We start from the raw sequence: 21,254 nt of genomic DNA, 5'->3' as shown, positions 1-21,254 counted from the left end.
GTGATGCTTGGTACATGACCAACAACTGATCTGTTCAGAATAAATGACAGCTGTAGCTGTTTTACGTGCACCAGTCTGTGGTAGCTGCATTAAGGCTGTTCCTCCCCCTCTCTCGCCCACCCCACAAAGGACCAACAGAGTTGAAAAGCAGCTTCACAGCGAAGGATTTTCAAGAAACATTTGTCATCTGCAGATACATTTAAGTCCCTGTGGGTATCCCATGTGAAACTGTTTAGACTACTTTCAGTTAATTTTACTACCCAGCTAATGCTTAAAGAAAAGTTGAAAGCCTCGACTTGGCATTTTTATATGCCTGTTTTGGTCTATCTTGCTAAGCTAGCTCGTATCTGTTTGGAGAGCACTTCCAATCACTGGCCTGCTCCCTCCGTGGAGATAACTTATTGCAACGCACAGAAATCGAGATTGGGAACAGAGCTGGCTGAAGAGCATATCTGGAGGAGGAGGAAAAATTAGTGAAAGGAATTTCATGGATAAGGGAGGCTGGGGAGAAAGGATGATAGGTGTGAATGAACAACCACAGGGGAAAGAACACAGGTGGGTATGTGGGCCTGAAGAGGGGAAGCAGGCAATAATGGGAAGAGGAGGTGTGTACTTGGCATTCTGGCCAGCCATCTGCTTTGGAGGCGGTAGAGGTGGGCAGGATGTAAGCAAAGATATTGAAAAAAGAAAAGCCAAGAAAAGCTCTTAAAGTGGCAACTGCTGGTAATTTTTCATGGAGGTCACTTGCCTTTAAATCCCCAAAGCCTTGTTATCTCTGATGAACAGGGCTAAGCAAGGTACCAATAATGTTGAGCTGTGTCTAGACACACTGGTACACTGATTATGTAAGAAGCTGAGTTTGTGCATGTTAGAGGAGCTGTGTTTTCTTTTGGTCAAAATCTGGATGCATCTGGAAATGCATCAAGCAATTTCAAGGGTTTGATAACGTTTACTAACAAAGTGATCATTTCGCTCAAGGTTGGTTATCGGCTCCGTTGCTTGAACCTCTGTTGGAAATCTCTCCTCCCACAAAGGCATGACATTAAGATAGTTGCAGATTCTATACGATCTATAAACTGGGGGGGGGGGATTCCCAAAGTAATTCCGAATAATTTTCAGTTTGAAATTTCCACTGTTATATTTATAACCTGTCCTTTTTGCAAGGTCTTTGTAAAAGGTAAAGGGACCCCTGACCATTAGGTCCAGTCGTGACCGACTCTGGGGTTGCGCGCTCATCTCGCTCTATAGGCCAAGGGAGCCAACGTTTGTCCACAGACAGTTTCCGGGTCATGTGGCCAGCATGACTAAGCCGCTTCTGGCAAACCAGAGCAGCACATGGAAACACCGTTTACCTTCCCGCCGGAGCGGTACCTATTTATCTACTTGCACTTTGACGTGCTTTCAAACTGCTAGGTTGGCAGTTTGAAGGTCTTTGAGGCAGGTATTAACCTTCATAAAAACAAACTTCCTGTTGGTGGTGGTGTTTTTTTAAAAAGAAAAAAAAGATATGCCCGTATGATATTTGAAATATTTTATTGAAATTTACCTGGCACAACAGGTTATAGAGTAAATTTGTAGACAATTATGTGCAAACATGTACAAAAGACCAGTCCAGACATAGACTGATCCATCCATTGGCTGGCATGCTTACTTCCAAGTAGTTCCATTGATGAAATGGTGCTGGCTTACTATTTAGGTCACCACATTCTAATGACAAACTGGTAGCAAACCAGAGCGTCTCTGACACATTGCCTGTCAAAAGAAGGCAATATAGGACTAATGGTCAGACTTGGTATAGTATAGCATCATACACTCAAATATTCAGTTCTGCTTTGCCTTAATGTAGCAAAATGAGGAGATTAGCACACTGGTTTGGTTTTTATTGCAATATTTACCTGTTCAGACTGGAAAATCAATTCTGGAGGGAATTAATTTTCCTCTTTGTTTCTCCTTTTCAAATAGAAATATGCCAGTAGCGTGTATTTTAGTGTCTGTGCACGCACACACAATTTTTGCTTTGAATTTCTGATTGATAGCTTCAGAAAATAATCTGTACAGACAGGACGGAGCTTGAGAAAAATCAGGACTGGAGCATTGGCAGGAAATAGGTAATTGATCTCAATAGAGCGGTCTAAATTGGTGCTTGGGGTGTGTGCTTTGGTTTTGTTTTGTTTTAAAATGAACATATAAAATGCCTCAACAAACTGAAAAAGCATTGCTAATTAAAGGGGCTTCCCCTCCTAATGTTTTCAGGTAGGCCAGAATTATCTTTGCAGCAACCTAGCTGTTGTGTTTGAAATAGAATGTGCTCCTGCAGCTAAAGCAGAATGCTACTCTTTGCTAGCAAGGCAGATGTGAAGCCCTGCCCCTTTTGTCAATGAAAACCCTGAACACTCCTTAACTGCGCTTAGATTACACAAGCTTTAATTTGTGTTTTGGTAGTGTTTCACTATTCTTCAGGACTTTGTCATCCTACACCTTTAACGTATGTTCACAACATTCCACATACATTTCCCTTACATGATTTCAAGCAAGGTAGCAGCAGTGATAGTGTGAGTGGAGAAATCTGCCATTGACCTAATACTAGGATGCTTCTGTACAGTTCAAGAAGATGTGCTACTTGTGCAGTGATTTGTAGAAGTGGGCCGTAAGAAAAGTAATCCTGGCAAATCCTGGCTAGACGATGTTACTACAGTGGTACCTCAGGTTAAGAACTTAATTCGTTCTGGAGGTCCATTCTTAACCTGAAACTGTTCTTAACCTGAGGTACCACTATAGCTAATGGGGCCTCCTGCCACTGCCGCGCGATTTCTGTTCTCATCCTGAGGTAAAGTTCTTAACCTGAGGAGTTAGCGGAGTCTGTAATCTGAAGTGTCTGTAACCTGAAGCGTCTGTAACCCGAGCTCAGTGGTGTAGCATGGGGGGTGCAGGGGGGGCCGGCAGCACCGGGCGCAACATCTGGGGGTTAGGGTTAGGGGGCGCAAATCCATGGGTTAGGGGGCGCAAATTACTTGCCTTGCCCCGGGTGCTGACAACCCACGCTACGCCATTGCCCGAGCTACCACTGTACTTGATGATTTTGTAGCTGGTTGACTGGCCAAAGCCAAAGAGTTCTCGCCCGCATCACCCTGGAGTATGTTGTCAGCAATAGGTTGATGACACACAGCTCTACTTCTCTTATACATCTGCAAGTGGGGCAGTGGATGTGCTGGATTGTTGTCTTGCCTCTGCAATGGACTGGATGAGAGCCAACAAACTGAAGCTCCATCCAGATAAGAATGAGGCACTGTTAGTGGTTCCCTAGACTGGGTGGTTCAGAAACTGGTGCAGAATTCGGTGGCAAGGTTGCTCACTGGGGCAAGGTGCTCTGAGCATGTAATGTCAATCCTGGCCCGGCTGCACTGGCTGCCAATTAGTTTCCAGGCTCAGTTCAGGTTTTGACCTATAAAGCCTTAAACAGCTTAGGATCACAGCACTTCAAGGAATGCTTCTCCCCTTACAAACAGACCCAGACCCTGCAATTATCATCTGAGTTCCTACTTCATGTGCTCCCCTTTATAAAAGGTTCAGAGGGTGGCAACAAGAAAATTGGCTTTTTCTGCAGTGGATCCCCATTTGTCGAATGCTCTCCTCAGGGAGGCTCTCTTGGCCCCTTCATTACATGTCATTTAGTTGCCTGGCAAAAACTTTCTCTTTAGCCAGGCTTTTGGCTGATTAAACAATTGATTGCCTTATTAATGTGTTTGTAGAAAAGGAGTTATTGGTTTTGGGGGCGGGTGTTATGCATTTACTATACTCGTTCTGTATTTTTATGTTGTAAACCTCCCTGTGATCTTCAGATAGGGTTGCCTTATGTCTGGAATTTTCTGGGCACAGCCAGAATATGACAGTCGGAAACAGTGTCTGGACACAAATCCCTACAATGTCAGGGAAAATCCGGGCGTATGGCAACCTAGCTCAACAAATTTGCCAAAAAAACTTTTGTGTCTGGATTTACTTTTGAAGTATGGCAACCCTACTTCAGATGAAGGGCAGTATACAAAGTTAATTAATAATGATAACAATAATAATAATAATCCTGGACAAGTGGGTTGTGACAGGGGTCTGTCCTGGGCCTGGTATTATTCAGCATCTTTTGGCTTGTATTAAAACATAGAGGGGTTTTTAATAAAATTTGCAGCTATCAAACTGGGAGGGGTACGCAATACTTCAGATGATAAAATCAGGTTTCAAGATGGCTTTAACAGATTGGAGAACTAGGCCAAAATGGTTATTCTGCTTGTATCCCCACAAAACTTTTTTTTTTTTTTTAATGTGGTTAAAGTGTAACAGTTGTTCATAATATTGTTAAACAATTTCCCTCACTTTTAAAATTTAGGTAAAAGATCATGCCTAGTTAAAAATGTTGGGTACGAATTTATGACACACCAGGGGGATTCTGCATTCTTAGAACAGAATTTTATTATAACGTGTTTTAAGAGCCAGCTGTACACTAGGTTACAATAAAGAGTATTTCAGGAGCAATTCCACCATTGGTGGCCTATCCATTTGCTTCACATGCATTACACAATTAATTCACAACACTTTATGGTGCCCATAATCTTGCACAACATTTAGCTGGCCCAAAAAACATTATATACTAAATGGCATTCTTTCATGTCATCCATCGAAGGCAGTTCTCAACAGATGCCACTGCACCTAAATAAAGAACCAGATTGTTTCCTTTACTCTTGTTTTATGTTTATTTACTTGGGTGTACATTATCAGATGGCTATTTTCTCTGTTTCTATATCATGTCCTATTTGTTTTCCATTTTTGTGATTTAATCCAATTATGATTTGAACTAATAAAAAATCAATATTTTTTTTTAAAAAAGGTATTCCAGTATGTCTGTTATTTCAGAATGAAAAAATAATCTGTCCTGTATGTGATTTGAAGAATCCTAATTCAATCAAACCCTCTTAAGAAATATATATTTTGTTACAGATACAGACCCACGTGTATTGGAGAAGCAAGAACTACAACAGCCAACTTATGTTGCTCTCAGTTACATTAATAGGTAAGCTGCTTTTATATATAAATATGAGCCTATGTGGCTTTGAATAAAGAGTGGTTTTCTACAGCATCTAATCAATTAAAGGCTATGGATCTGTTGCAGTGAATTTCTAATGCAATCACAAGGGAATGCGGACAATATTGCACACTTCTGGAAACATTCACTATTGTAGAGTTAAACTAGTAGATATTAACAGTGATCTTTAGGCATTCCCTTCTTCTTTCTGGAATGGCTATTTGATGGACGTAGTTCCCACTTAGAGAACTGTTGATGTTACTTCTACTTAAATAAGCGCAGTTTAGAAATATTTTCAGGAGCATTTGTACCCATTGCAGATATTTTGGTGAGCTTGAGATGAACTGTAAAAATACTACTAATGGTTTTACGGCTGCTCAGCTTCTCAGTGTTATACTTGAAGCTCGTCCAAACTTTGAACTAAATATGGTGGTGATGTTTGTTTTTACTGTATATCACTTTTAAGCAAAAGATACATTAAAAGAACCAGTATGTTCCCAACCACCACCATCCAAGAGATTCTTGAAACAGTTGCATCATAGGAACAAAGAGCCCTGCTGAATCAGACCAAGCGTCAATGTAGTTGAGAATCTTGCTTTGCAACTGTGGCTAGTCAGATGCCACCAGGAAACCTACAAACAAAGCATGAAGCAGGAGTGGCTAAGCAATGGCTCTGCTGATGTGGCTGAATTTCAGCTCCCATCAGCACCAGCCAGTATAGTTTGTATCCAGTGATTAATTCCTGCCCAGCACAAGATCCTTTCTGAGCAGTGCCAACCATCTTTGGGAATGTGCTTGCCTGGGGAAATGTAGTGTATAGATTCAGGCAGTCACAGATAGACTTGGCAACAGTTTCTTCTGCTGCTGAAGTCACTTTTCCAGTGACTATGATTGCGAGAAATGCTGCCTATTCTATACATTATTGCCCACTGCATGCAATTCCATAGGCTGGATACATTTTCATAGGTTGGGTGAAGTGCACTTTTCTTTTGTAAAAGACGTATTCTGCTCACAGAACAGATGTTTCTGACCTTACATGAGAGCACTGAGCTCCATGGTTAGCCATGCTGTAAGCTTTTTAAAGCTAAAAGTCATGAATGAATTTATTATTTCAGTCACAGACCAGTTCCAGCTCACATACAAAAACACAACAGGGATATATTTAAATTTGCAGTTCGGTATAACGGGCAGGACAGATATAGCAGCAATTAAAATATATAAATTAGATCTTACTCACTAAAATATAACCTGAAGTTGTCATTTAAAACCTTAATCATGATGATATCACAGCTTGTTCCCTAAGTTTTATGGCAATCGCGCAGAATTTCGCCACCTTTAATGTGATCTCTGGATCTTTATCTAAAAGTCATAAAATCATGGAGTTGTAGAGTTGGAAGGGACCGCAAGGGTCATCTAGTCCAACCCCCTGCAATGCAGGAATCTTTTGCCCAATGTGGGGCTAGGGCCCATGCCTCTGAGATTAAGAGTCTCATGTTCTACTGACTGATCTATCCATCATGAACCAGGATACCTTAAAAAAAAAATACATTGCATGAGAAAAATGAACTTAAATGTAAAGGGCTTTGCCCAGCAGCTTATGCAACTTCTGGCAGTTACATGGGCAGTATAGAAACATAATCAATAAAATAAACAACAGAAGCATGAAAATGGCCAAAGAGCATATTCATTGTGTGAATGCTTTTTGCAAGCATTTGTGACACAATTGTTTTCCTTCCACTTATTTTCTTACTCATATATCCCACCTTTCTTCTGTCATGGAATCCAAGGCAGTGTTCAGGTGGTTCCTAGGCAGCCACCCAGTCAGGCACTGGCCAGGCCCAGAACTACTTAGCTTCCAGCCATACAGCAGGGTTAGTTATGTTTCCTTGTATCCAGCCCAATAGCTTTAGGACTGCATTCCTGGTAATGGTTGAGACCAGTGGCATAGCGTGGGTTGCCAGTGCCCAGGGCATGCAGAGGGTGGGAGGGGGTGGGTGGGAGGAAAACAGACAGAATATGTGCATTCAACTGCCAAACAGTGTCTGCCTCACCCAGGAGATCGCAGCCACAGGGATAAGGAAAGAAGAGTTGTTTCATTGTGTGAACAGGTCATTTCCTGGTTCTCATGGAGAAGTCATTTTCAGTGGAACCCAGCGAAAGAAGTGCGCAGCTCTATTGAGACAGCCCTAGACATTGAAATTTTGTGCCCCTAACAATTTTGCACCCAGGGCAACCACCCCTGTAACTTTTGAGAGAGAAAAATAAATCAGTGAAGCCTTCTCCCTGACATGCTATCTTCTTGTGTGCTTTAGAAACAGGCCGGGAAGTATTCAAGTGTGAATCCTCCTCTCTCACAACCTGAAGTCGTGCAATTCGGAACATGCATTGCTGCTTGATTTCTTCTGAAGGGCCCTAAGGATGCAATCATACATACACTTTATCTTGGAGCAAGTCACATTCAGCTTCAATGAGACTTCCTTCTGGCTAAACATGCGTACGATTGCATTCTAAATTAGGTTTCCTGTCATATGTCTATATTGACAAGAGTACTTTGTAATTGGGAATTCCAGTTTTTAAATGTTTGGTTCATTGCATATAGTGTTAGTAGTTTTCATCTTGCCATCTTTCCTGCTATAAAATCCAATGTGTTCCCACTTTTCTCAAAGAAAGGATGGTATCTTGTGTTCTCTTTACTTAATGCACTGTTATTGCTTACAGTTCAGGGAAGGGCTTCCAGTAGCTGCTGGATTGAATATTTGTGACAAAGCACAGAAACAGCTGGTTCAAAGTAACACGTCACTTGGCAGATAATATTATTTTTTTGTCTGATCTTATTTTTTTATATGTTGGCAGTGACCAACTGGAATCATGTGTTTTTATTCTTGTCCTCATATATTTACACCCTTCCCTCAGACTTGGTTTAGAGAAAGAACAAGACAAACTTCAGATGGTAATTCAAACAATGTGCACAGAAATGAATTTATTTATGAACAAGGGAATGAATGGCTTGTGGTTATTTTTTGTAAAAGGAATAATACTGTTGGGATTTTTTTTGAAGGGGAGGCAAGTTGCAAGAACCAAATAATTCATTCAAAATGTTAATACGTTTGACTTGATAAGATGAAAAGATTAATTTTTACCTCTATAAAATGAAAAGCTGTGAATAAACTTTTAAGATGGAAAGCATACCAAGCGTGTTCTAAACCTAAGATTTAGTTCTTTCTCTGAGATGGCAAACTGCGTCTGAGCATTATGACCTGAGATTGCAGGTGATGGTTTGCATTATAGCATACTCATCCATTTGAAAATATTTAAAAATCCATGAATGTAGAAAGCTAGCAAGTCAAGGAGAAGACTAGGCTAGAACTGACAACTAAGTTTCTATGGGGATTTTTTGGTGATGGTGGTAGCGAGTCCCTGCATGAACTCAAAAGTGGGAGAGTCAAAACACAGGCTTACCATCTCAATGAGAACTACTGTAGTCTTAACAAGTGTGACCTACAACAAAACGTAGCATGGGGTGCTCCTGTTCATAGAACCAGCCAGCTCCACCCATAACAGTCAGTCAGCATTGTGTGTCAGCTGAGCATGCTCAGTCCTCATCGGTCTATTTTGGGGGGGTTTGTCCCCTTAGTTCCCGCCTAAATGGTGGTGTTTCGTTTCTTTAGTACTTCTTGCAAACTTCAGGGTTCCCTAAGCCTACTGATACCGCCTTTTCGTGCAGGTATAGTGCTGTTTTGGCTGCATAAGGATCCATACTTGAGAAATGAGTTTGTCATTGGTGTATGCCTATATGGGATTGATCCATAATTTTTCCTTGAGAAAGTACAGTGTCATTCTGAGAACTTATCATTTTGCATGTGACATTAAACACACACACACTTTTTAGTCTTTTGTGTAATACTCATTCTAATGTGTAAACATGTGTTTAATATGTGGTGCTGAGGTATAAAGCCACATAATGCAGCAACCTTGCTTAAAACTAAGCAGGTCTGGATCTAATCAGTATCTTGAAGGGAGACAGTCTGGGAGTCTTATGTACACAGCCTTGAGTTCCATGATGGAAGAAAGGTGAGAGACACATGTAATTGGCTGACTGTAATGATTCCAAGCCATCTGCATTGTATTTTCACATTATAAGCCTACTGAAGCCTTATTTGGACTGCAATCCTAAATAGACAGAGGGATTGAAGGCAGTTCCGCTCCCATACCCAGCACCCTCACTGGCTTGAGCCAGCAAGGTGGAAATGGGGGCAGACGAACACTTTTGCATTCCTGCACCCATTTCCTAGTTTAACCCCCCCCCCCCATTTTTGTATGTTTTCCCATGCAATGTGATATAATGGGAGAGATTTAGACACACTCCTGAGAGTGATTAAATTTCTCCCTGCTTTAGGGGCACTTCGAAGCATTGGAACGGTGTTCAATTGTTGGAACCAAAAAGCTCCCTGGACTTTCCCCATTCTGCCCCCTCCCCTAAATCCTTCTTTTTGGCCCACCAATATAGACACTAACATTGATATCTAACACTGGCTGGTGCAGTCCATCAGTGGCTTTAGCAGCAGCAGAAAATGGGGGTACAATATAGGGTCTCCCTCTCAGACTGGATATCGGATAGAGATATCCCATCTATCCCATGTCCCCTGGGGGTGCCCTTCTACTGGCCATAGGATTGCATTCTTACATGAGTAAATGACATTAAGGCTTGCTCGCTGTAACTAACATCTGTATATACGCATAGCCCTGAATTTCAGTAGATACAAAAGTGCAAAATGCCTTTTCAAATGCTGCTTTTTTGATTTCCCCATCAATAACAGAAAACTTTGCAGTGGAAATGACTTCCAGTTTCATGTCTGGCCTTTTGCAAACTCAGCTGTTTTAGATAACCAGGGTAAGGTTTAAATAACCAAAGGCCTGTTGCCTATACCGAACATGTACATTGTTAGACGTCCGCCCAATTCTGTTTAAAATGTAAACTTATGATTAAAAGCTCTGCAGTATGAATGGAACTGATTGTCTTTGGCACACAGGTAATAAAATGTTTGGATTTGTTGGTTCCATGAACTTGCTGTGTATCAGGGGAAAGGGTATTTATAGTCCTGAGCATATGGTACATATAAATGGGACTAAAATTAGGCCGTATAAACTTCAAAAATAATAATCTGAGTAAATATCAGAGTGCATTTGTGGCCATTCTCCATTTTTCATGTATTGCACTCCTTCATTTTTACCAGTATGGAAGGGGTGTTAGTGGACCCCTTAAATTGTTATCCATTCTCCGTGTGTGTGTGTTTACAATTTTTGTGGGATTTGTGGGTTTAAAGTCTCATTGACTGTGATACTTTAGTCCAGATGGTTTTGGCTTTATATAATTTACTTCTTGAATGTGTGGTCTTCTAGTTGGGAAAGCCCTGGTGTGGTACGTGGGGTGAAAGTTGCGTTGCCAACAAATCTTTGTTACACTTTGGGTGGCAAATGTGAGTATTCATGATGCTTTGCTAATGTTTCACATTACTGACAAAGCAGAGAGGATCTACACGCTTGGTGTAGGTCCTGAGCAGCAATAATGATTACCAAATGATGTTAAATGTTAAGGAAATGTGATATTTACTCTTCCTTTAAAAAGTCAAGTCTCCATATTGCAAAACCCATCACTCCAGAAACATAATGCATATTCATACTTGATGCCAATAGCTCCAGCCAAAGTGAAGGAAATCCTCAGTTACTGGTGGTTCATTCTGTCTTGGAAGGTATTGTAGACCCCTCCGCTGTTTGTGTTAGTGGCAAATGGACAGCAGGCTTCTGGAAGATTAAAGTTATGACAGGAGATGAGAGGCCATCTTGTGCTGACATCTGACATAGTTTGGAAGAGATAAGAAGAGATCATGGTTGCTTATATTTATAGATTATGCTACCAGTACAAGCTGCACAGTCTCAGAATATTATTCAACAAACTGATGGGTTGATGCTCAGTTTCTATCAAACATGTTTCAAGCACAACATGGGTTTGCAGGAAGGGTTACGGTGGTCTCTCTCCCCCCGCCCCCCAATGTTTGGATACTAATGGAAATGTAAAACTCATTTGGGTTGCTCCTGCTGACCCCCACTCTTTGCACATTCAAAGATTCCATTTGAAAAGACCCTATGCACACACAGATGTGTGTTCTGATAACCTTGACCCTATACGTGTACATGTGTTCACTTTTGGGATCCTTGCAAATGAAATCAGGGAGAAAAGCAGCAGCTTAATGGTAGAACAAAAACTTTACATGCAAAAGATTTATTGTTCAGCCTCCCTATCTCAAGATATAGCTGGGAAAGACCCCTGTCTAAAACTCTGGACAGCTTGGGCAGTCATTGGGTCTGACTCAGTATTGTGATAGAAATTCAGAGGTGTTTTCTGGCTTCCCATTAGAATAGACACAGCTTTTTAAAAAAATAAAATTACTATTTATATATTTTAGGGGTGTGTGTGTGTGTGTGTGTGTGTGTGTGTTTAAACTACAGTTGAGGCCCACAGCTGTTAGGCTGCTGAACGGAAAATAATATAGTGCAACTGACTTTCAGGGTTGGTGTGTTGTGCGACAAGCACACAGAGGGCAATGAGATTGAGTGTTTGTGGGGGGGAGAAGGAGGCTCAGTTAATTTCATTGTACACAGGTTGTACATTGACAACAAAGGTATTATTACTATCTAACTACAGTCTCCCATAAACTGTCAAGCAAGCTTTATGCTTGTAGTGGAGAAAATACAGACCTCTAGACTGGGGTCACTGTACAATGGCTGCAGTCTGTTGCACGTTTGCCCATGCTTAATCCTCAGTAGGGTTTGTGACAATAACTGTGCGTTGTATTTGTAGTTAGTCTATATGAGGGGAAATCTGATTGTTTGTTTGAACAATACAGTCAGAAATTATTAGTGTCACAATGAAGAAGAGAAGAAGAAGAGTTTGGATTTGATATCCCGCTTTATCACTACCCGAAGGAGTCTCAAAGTGGCTAACATTCTCCTTTCCCTTCCTCGCCCACAACAAACACTCTGTGAGGTGAGTGAGGCTGAGAGACTTCAGAGAAGTGTGACTGGCCCAAGGTCACCCAGCAGCTGCATGCGGAGGAGCGGGGACACGAACCTGGTTCACCAGATTTGAGTCCACCGCTCTTAACCACTACACCATGCTGGCTCTCAGTGTTCCTGAAAGTCTCATTAATGACAATTTGGACAGAGTTACATAAGCATTGACAGTATTGGGCGATTACTCTCCAAATCTATTTGACTTTGAATATATGGCTATGAGTATTACTTGTAATTAATTGCTTAGGATAAAGGCAACTTTGCACACCATGACTAAAGAAGAGCCATGCTATGTAATTCTCAGTTCCAAAATCTTTTCCGTTTGTGTCTCAAGCGGTTGGAATTCATCACTCTTACTGTGTTACAAGTCTGTTGGGACTTTTAAAAGTGCTTATTCAGATTTTACTGTTTTGGACCTACAAGAGCTTGTTGCATTAACTTGTAGCTTGGAAAGAAATGAAAGAATTTTACAGTATTTTTAAAATAACTGCCTAGTAAATTATTGCAATAAAAGATCAAATTTTCTCAGTATCATCTTTTCAAAGCAAAGGGTGGCATCCAACTAAGTCTTACTCAGAGAAGACCCATTTAAATGACTGGAGATGACTGAGTTAGGTGCATTAATTTCAGTGTGTCTACTTTAAGTAAAACTTGATTGAATACCACCCAAAATCATCAGGTTGGTATGCAGGAGGACATGAAAATCAGGTTTCAGTTGAGCTTAAATGGAAGAATAGCTATATGTGCTTGTTTCTGTTTTTTAAAAACACTTAGATCTGTTCCCAACAAATCTGAGGGTCAGCAAATAACCCCAAATTCCATAAAACACTGTTGCTATTTGTCAGGGAACTGCCATCGGAGAGACAGGTAGTGGACAGGCTACAGGAGAATAGGAGAGAATCTGCAGTAGAAGAGGGAACCAGCAGGGGGAGTGCAGGAGTCACAGCGGAGGGGAGGCTCTGGGATGCTTCCAGTGAGAGTAGTGGAGAGGTAACGGGACCCCCGTTGGGAACGCCCACCCTTCGCCGGAAACTGTCACGCAGAGAGTCTCGAAAGCGCATGTCTGTCAAAGAGCTTTTATGTTGGCGTAAATTCCGTAGACGCCCACTGTCAGATTCTACCAGCGACTGACGGAGTCATGCTTTGGGGGCTCCGTTAGTGCATCGGTTTGGATGACCAGCCAAACCCCAGAGGGATCAAGCTTTTACGCACAAGCAGCACACTATCCCACCACAGCAATCTGACAGTCTTTGAAAGCAGCTTGTGCAAGCAGAAGGCATCATGAGCGAACCATCCGGAACCGGAGGAGCAGGAGCGGGAGCTGGCGCAGATCCAAGCCTGGAACAAAGGTACAGGGCGTTGGAGGTCCAGCTGGCACTGCAAACGGCGAGGCTCGAGGAGAGGAGGGCTCAAGATGCAGATAAGGGGAAGACCACCCCACTTGCCAGACGGGTGCCTGGACTGGTGCAGAAATTTGGGGGGGATCCCCGGAACTATCAAGCCTTTAGGACAGAGATGCAATATGCACTCAATCTACTGTTTGATGACTTCCCCGACGAGAACTCTAGAGTGGCGTACGTGATTGGCCATCTAGAGGGAGGGGCGAGGGACTGGGTTCGGCCCCTGATGGCAGCCAATAATGAAATCTTAAAGGACACAATGAAGTTTTTCCGCGCCATGGACTTGATGTTTTCCAGCGAGATCGAGCAGGGAGTGGTGCGCAGGCAGTTAATGGCGTGTAAACAGGGGAGCCGATCTGTACGTGAGTACTGGACTGAGTTCACCATGCTGATTCATAGACTTGGGTGGGACCTTGCTAGTGAACCTATTCAAATGCTGTTTGAAGAAGGTCTCTCTCCGGCAGTGAAAGATGAACTTTCCCGGGCGCCTAGGGCGGAGTCTATGGATCAGCTGACTAAATCAGCGCTGTCCATTGGGGCACGCCAGGAAGCTAGAGCTATGGAAAAGCGGGAAGGAAAGGGGGAACGTTGGAAGGACTTCCGCATTCCAGAGATTCCGGAGCAGCCTTTCCCGCCAGCAGAGCCGATGGAACTTGGAACAGCGCGCGCGCGCGCAGTTTCAAACACCAGTGAAGGGCGGAAGAAGGAGGGAAAGAGCGGCAAGAGATGCTATCTCTGCCAACAGCCAGGTCACTTTGCCAGAGTCTGTCCGCAAAGGAAGGAATGGCAAGGGATGGCGGGAACTGTTGGGGGGAAGGAGGAAGAAGAAATCACGGAGCCAGTAAAAGCCAACGCCTGGTTGCCAACATCAGGGCACAGCAGCCAGGCCAGGGAGTAATGAATGTGCCCACGCCGGAACCTCCAAGACCAGCGCTTGTGATAGAGGTGTTGCTGGAACTGGCAAACGGACACCCACTGAAGATAAAGGCGCTATTGGATTCAGGTAGCTCATGTAATTTCATGAGCAAAGAGTTTGCAGCTGCACACCAAATACAGACTATCCCATTGAGTAAGCCTTTGCAGGTTACCACGATTGATGGGAGGGAGCTGTTGGGAGGAGAAGTGAGCCAACAGACTGTACCAATGATAATGAGGGTGGCACGACACACCGAACTGATAGCGTTTAACGTAGCCACCTTGGGAGGAGCTCCTATTATCTTGGGTATGAGCTGGCTGGCGCTACACGATCCGCTAGTAGGCTGGCATCAGAGAGTGGTTTCCTTTGGATCAGCACATTGCCTAGAACACTGCAAGGAGGGAGAGGCTCAGGCAGGCGCCAGGGGCACTCTAGCAGGGATGGAAGTGATGGACAAAGGGAGGGTGCCACCACAATACGCTGACTTGCTTGACGTATTCAGCGAAAAAGAAGCAGATAAACTGCCCCCGCACAGACCCTTTGATTGTCAAATTACCTTACTCCCAGGAGCACAATTGCCAGTGGGCAAGCTGTATGCAATGTCAGACAGTGAGATGCAGGAGTTAAGGGAGTTCATTGACAAGAATCTCAAGCGAGGTTTCATCAGAGAGTCACGAGCGGTGGGGGGCAGCCCAGTGTTCTTTGTGGACAAAAAAAACACAGGCAAGCCCAGGCTTGTATGTGATTTCAGGGCCCTAAATGCAGTGTCAGAACCAGTGACTTTCCCTATGCCCAGAATTGATGACATTCTAACACGGGTGAGAAAAGGGAAAATTTTTACCAAGCTGGACCTTAGGGGGGCATATAACTTGATACGTGTGAGAAAGGGGGATGAGTGGAAGACCACTATGTTCACCCCCTTGGGGGCCTTTGAGTACACCGTTATGCCTTTCGGATTACAAGGGGGCTCCGCCTGTTTTCAATCATTCATGAATCACGTCCTGGGGCCACTGCTCTACAAGAACTGCGTAGCGTTCTTAGATGACGTTCTGGTGTACTCAGACAATGAGGAGCAGCATGTGCGAGATGTAAGAGAGGTACTGAGCAAGCTGCGAGAAAACCGGCTGTGGGTGAAACTGGAGAAGTGTCAGTTTCATACCAAGGAGGTGGAATTCCTGGGGTACCGGTTGTCTGACAAGGGATTGGCCATGGATCCCAGCAAGGTTCAAGCGGTACTGGAATGGAAAACACCAAAGACCAAGAAGGACGTGCAAAGGTTCCTGGGCTTCGGAAACTTCTATAGGAAGTTCATCAAAAACTTTGCCCATTTAACAGCGCCCATCACGGATTGTCTTAGTAGCAAAAAGAAATTTGTTTGGACGGGAGAAGCGCAACAAGCGTTCGAACGCTTAAAGCAGGCGTTTGCGTCGGAAGAGCAACTCTTGCACGTGGATCTACAACAACCAATGAGAGTGGAGACTGACGCGTCAGACCGAGCGGTGGGGGCCGTTCTTCTCCAGCCGGGAAAAGATACGTCTGAATGGAGACCGTGTGCATTCTTCTCGCGGAAGTTGAACAAATCAGAGAGGAACTACACAGTGTACGACCGAGAACTGCTCGCCATTCATGAAGCATTCCGGAAATGGCGGCACTTGCTGATTGGGGCGCAGCACAAGGTTCAAGTCCGAACTGACCACAAAAATCTGGAATACTGGAGAACAGCCCGAGTGCTGAACCAGAGACAAGTGAGATGGGCCCAGGAGTTCTCCAAATTCCACTTTGAGATTCGTTACGTGCCCGGCTCCGAGAACGTGAGGGCGGACGCTCTTTCCAGGAAACCTGAGTACTTAGAGGGGGAGGGAGCGCCTGAGGCAAGGCATGTAATCCCTGAAGACCGCTGGGTGTGTGGGGCGGCATTGGTGGGGCAGAGGGAACTGATAGAGGGTACGGAGAACGATGAATACGCCCAAGAGAAACTCAGAGAGCTCCGGAGGACAGAGGAGAACACAGGGGGGTTCGAAGAAAAGAACGGGGCGTTGTATTACAAAGGGGCACTGTACATACCCGACGGGGAACTGAGGGGCAGAGTACTCAAGCAGTTGCATGACAGCCCCACAGCGGGACATTTTGGACAGCACAAAACCATGTGGTTGGTTACCAGGGAGTTTTGGTGGCCCAAGGTGAGGGAGGACGTACGGGAATATGTCAGGGGTTGCGACAGGTGCCAGCGAGCGAAAGGAGAGAGGGTGGCGCCAGCGGGGCTATTACAACCCTTACCCACGCCCGAAAGGCCATGGGAGGCAGTATCCATAGATTTTATGACGGACCTGCCAAAATCCAAAGGCAAAACAGCTGTCATGGTGGTGGTAGATCAATTAACCAAGATGTGTCATTTTATAGCTTGTTCACATGCAGTCACAGCAGAGGAAACCGCCAAGTTGTTTGTAGAACATATTTTCAAGTTGCATGGCGCCCCCTTGAGGGTGGTCAGCGACAGAGGGAAACAATTTACTTCCAGGTTCTGGAGGAAACTTATGAGCTTACTGCACGTAGAACTCAATTTCTCAACTGCCCGGCACCCAGAAACCAATGGGCAAGCGGAAAGGGCAAATGGGGTTTTACAACAATACCTGAGGTGTTATGTAAAAGACAGAGAAAATGATTGGGTGGATAAGTTACCTCTAGCAGAATTTGCCTACAACAACGCGGAGAACGTGTCCACAGGGATGAGTCCCTTCCTGGCAAATTATGGGTGTCACCCCCGGGCATTCCCAGGAGAGGGAGGGGAGAGGTGGAGCGTGCCGGCGGCGGAATATTTTTTTGAAGAGATGGAGGCGATCCACCGTCAGCTTCAACTTAACTTAGAGAAAGCCAAGGAAGAATATAAGAAGCAAGCAGACAGAAATAGGAGGGAAGGTGAAACTATAAGGGTGGGGGACCGGGTGTGGTTGTCCACCCAAGGGCTACCGTTCAAGGGCGGGAGTAAGAAATTGAGGCCCAAAAGATTGGGACCCTTTGAGGTCATACAGCAGGTCAACCCAGTGGCATTCAAACTCAGGCTGCCCAGTCACATGAAATTACACCCAGTATTTCACAGGTCATTACTGTCGCCGTACCGAGAGGGACGCGAGTGGGGGGAGCGTGAGAGAGAGGCCACCCAAACGCCCGTGATAGAAGAGAGAGAGCGCGACATGAACGTGGCAGGAATCATTGATTCCAGGTGGAAGGGGAATCAGGTGGAATATCTGGTAGAATGGGAGGGGGAAGCAGAGTCGGAAAACACTTGGGTACCAGCAGAGGTAGTCAATGACGAGGTTTTAATAGAAACATTTCATCAGCGTTTCCCAAGAAAACCGCAACCCGTGGCTCGATTTAGAAGGGAACACTTTGGGACCACCGATGAGGAAGGAGAGTTTGAAGGGTTCCCAGAGTCAGGGGTGGGTGAAGAAGCCGACTCCGACGAAGAAGAGGAAGACGGGGAGAGAGACGGTACGCCGTGGCTGGAAGTGTTAGAATCCTCGGACGACGAGGAGAGTTCCTTCAGGGGCTTTCCGCCCTCACCGCCAGTGGGAGAGGAGGCGGGAGGGGGTGAAGGGGGCCCTGGGGGGGAGGTGGATGTCAGGGAACTGCCATCGGAGAGACAGGTAGTGGACAGGCTACAGGAGAATAGGAGAGAATCTGCAGTAGAAGAGGGAACCAGCAGGGGGAGTGCAGGAGTCACAGCGGAGGGGAGGCTCTGGGATGCTTCCAGTGAGAGTAGTGGAGAGGTAACGGGACCCCCGTTGGGAACGCCCACCCTTCGCCGGAAACTGTCACGCAGAGAGTCTCGAAAGCGCATGTCTGTCAAAGAGCTTTTATGTTGGCGTAAATTCCGTAGACGCCCACTGTCAGATTCTACCAGCGACTGACGGAGTCATGCTTTGGGGGCTCCGTTAGTGCATCGGTTTGGATGACCAGCCAAACCCCAGAGGGATCAAGCTTTTACGCACAAGCAGCACACTATCCCACCACACTATTCTTTTGCTTAACTGGCTAGCAGTGGAGATTTGAGTTACAGCAAAAAGAGTGTCGGGGAAACCCAGCCAGATGGGTGGGGTAAAAATAATTTATTATTATTATTATTATTATTATTATTATTATTATTATTAGGAAAGGATGTGTCCCCCACTCTCTTATTTCCACTGGCCTATTGTGCTATTATGTAGCGTGCCAGGAGGAAAGGTTTGATGTGGTTTTCTGAAGTACTACTATAGTGGCAGAATAACCCCTGGGGAGATTACACATCCACCACACTAGGGCAGCCTTCTTCCTTTGTGTTCCCACCCCTGCTAGCCAGTAAATGAATGCTATTTTAGCGTTGGGGACCATTGAAGAGGGTTTGTTGGGATGGAACAACAGGTGTATGTATGTGAAGGAGTTCTTCTCCAGCTCAGATTAAGAATCTGAGAATTTGTAAAGCTTGCCTCTCTTTTGAGGTTTTTTCCCCAAGCCCAGTTTGGGAGAAGTTTGCTGGCATCCTTTATGAATATATGGAGCTGCCAACTCTTCCGCCCATGCAGAACCCCTGTACATAAACAGACAGGAAAGCAAGCAGCTTTTCCAATAGCTGCATGTTGGGTATGTCTTTGTCGGTTTCATTGCTGTTTTTATTCCCTGAGGGAACATAAGAAGAGTCCAACTGGATCACGCCAAAGGCCTGTTCTCATAGGCATATGGTTGCAAGCTTCTAAGTGTGACAGTACTCTCCCCACTTGTGAAGGTCTGCTTGGTTGATTGTGGAGAGCCAAGAAAAACATGGAAATAGACATGAACCATGGTCAACATGGCTTGGGCACTGTGAGTTCACATCACTAACTCCATCACTTCATGGAGACTAGATTTTACCATTCCACGGCTCTGCCTCATGTTGTGGTGAATCTTGCTTTTTCTTTTTTATATTATCTCTAGATGCACAACCCCACCTTTTAAAAATTATATGTAGGATCCCTTGCCACATGCACCTTTGCTATTTTGAATTCCTCTTTTTCTTATCCCTTTTATATATCACTGCTGCAATGCTGGCATTCAGTTACAAAATAATTTTTCCCCCATTCCACTTTTACCAATACATACAGTGACTGGGTTTAGACATAGAACAAACAGATCAGGAGACATATTTAAAAGTAAAATGAATGCATGTTAATTTATTAAAGCTTAATAATATAACAGGAGTTTTTGCGGTAAAATGCAAAATAACGCCATGTGCGATATTTGTTTTAAGATTGGTACTGTTACTTTACAATAAAGTAATACACTTGCCTTATCTAAACCAATAGCCCGTTGTTCTTAAGCTAACTTGAAGAATCCTGAAGTGTTCACCCCAGTTAATTTACAGGCTTCACTGAGGTCTGTACCCAAAACATTGTTGTTTTTCTAAGAGAATAATCACGAACTGACAATCTGATCTCGGCTCCCCTTGAGGACCGCTGCTGGAGTCTTTTTTTCTCCCTGCAAACCTTCTCAGCTTTACCCTCTGGTCATTTCAGCTCTTAATGTCCTGGTTTCTTCTTGAACAGCTGCCTGCTGTCATAAGGATCGCTCAGCCCTTCTCTGGCTTGTGACTGCTTCTTCAGCTCTTACCTACACCCTTTTCTGCATCTCGTTCTCAGTCCCTCTACGACCATCTCCCCCCAAATGCTGTCCCTGCCCTTTTATTCTCTTCAGCCAGAACTCTCTAACCAATCACAAGGTGTTTCCCCCACTGAAAATTAGGCATCCCATTGGACCCTAACTAAGGACCAATGAGCTTAAAAAGGAATGTCCACTAAAGGACCTATCACTGCTTGACCTTTGGGATTCTACTGATTCATATAAAATCTGAGTTCTACAGCCAACTGTTGTAATGGGAAGCCTGACAAGATAATAGCCCACTCTTTAGTAACTGTACCAGCGCAGTTATTTCTTGGGAAACTGCCAACTGAAATAATCCCTTTGCCCTGTACCTTCCTGGATTCAGCTGGGGCTAAACTGTCAGTCTTTTTCTTCTTATTCATTTAACCATTTACAAACCAAGACGTTTTTCATACTTGAACAGCATCTTTACATTTAAACATCTCTCATAATTCCAGTTACAGATAGGTAGCCGTGTTGGTCTGCCATAGTCAAAACAAAATAAAAAAAATCCTTCCAGTAGCACCTTAAAGACCAACTAAGTTAGTTCTTGGTATGAGCTTTCGTGTGCATGCACACTTCTTCAGATACACTGAAACAGAAGTCACCAGACCCTTCTGTATAGTTACTTCTATAATGTTACTTCTATATAGTTACTTCTATAATGTTATTTCTATAATGTTACAGTTACTTCACAGACACCCATTAGGGGTTGGTGAAACTGCTGCTAGTCAGATGCTCTTCCCATCTTCTCCCTCTTTCGCCTAGTTTCTCTGTGGTGATGTCCCTGTTGTCCGCATTTAGTGTAAGGTTAATAAGACAATATTCAGATTTCCCATATAAGGAGTTGAATGTGTAGTGTGTGGTTATTTTTACCTTAAATATTGAGGGTTGTTTTGCTGTTTTATACTTTGTTTACATTGTGGTTTTAGGTATCTTAGAAACTGTATTTTGTAAACTGCTCTAGGACCATGGTTGGATGAAGGGTGGTTTAAAAGCTGGATGTCAGGGACTGGACTGAGGGGGACTGGACTGAGGATGAACGGTGGAGACTGCCCCCCTCCCCCTGAACCTTCAAGAGAAGAGGAAGGCAGTATTGATGTATAGCAGTGGTTTGAGGGTCACAGCTCAGAGGCAGGTGAGCAGA

General features: G+C 44.1%; 1 protein-coding gene across 1 annotated transcript in view; it reads left to right on the top strand.

Annotated features, from left to right (window-relative positions):
- The window catches only part of JAZF1 (JAZF zinc finger 1), a 134,705-nt gene that overhangs the window by 71,401 nt on the left and 42,050 nt on the right, over positions 1–21,254 (top strand). Inside the window, exon 2 of the mRNA XM_081833915.1 lies at positions 4,987–5,059. Coding sequence (XP_081690041.1) covers positions 4,987–5,059 — 73 coding nt within the window. The remainder of the gene's footprint in view (positions 1–4,986; positions 5,060–21,254) is intronic.

Source organism: Podarcis erhardii (assembly GCF_964252035.2).
Source record: "Podarcis erhardii genome assembly, chromosome: 12".
NCBI lineage: Eukaryota > Metazoa > Chordata > Lepidosauria > Squamata > Lacertidae > Podarcis > Podarcis erhardii.
Note: the sequence above shows the minus strand (reverse complement) of the source record. Positions and strands in the feature narration are given on the sequence as shown.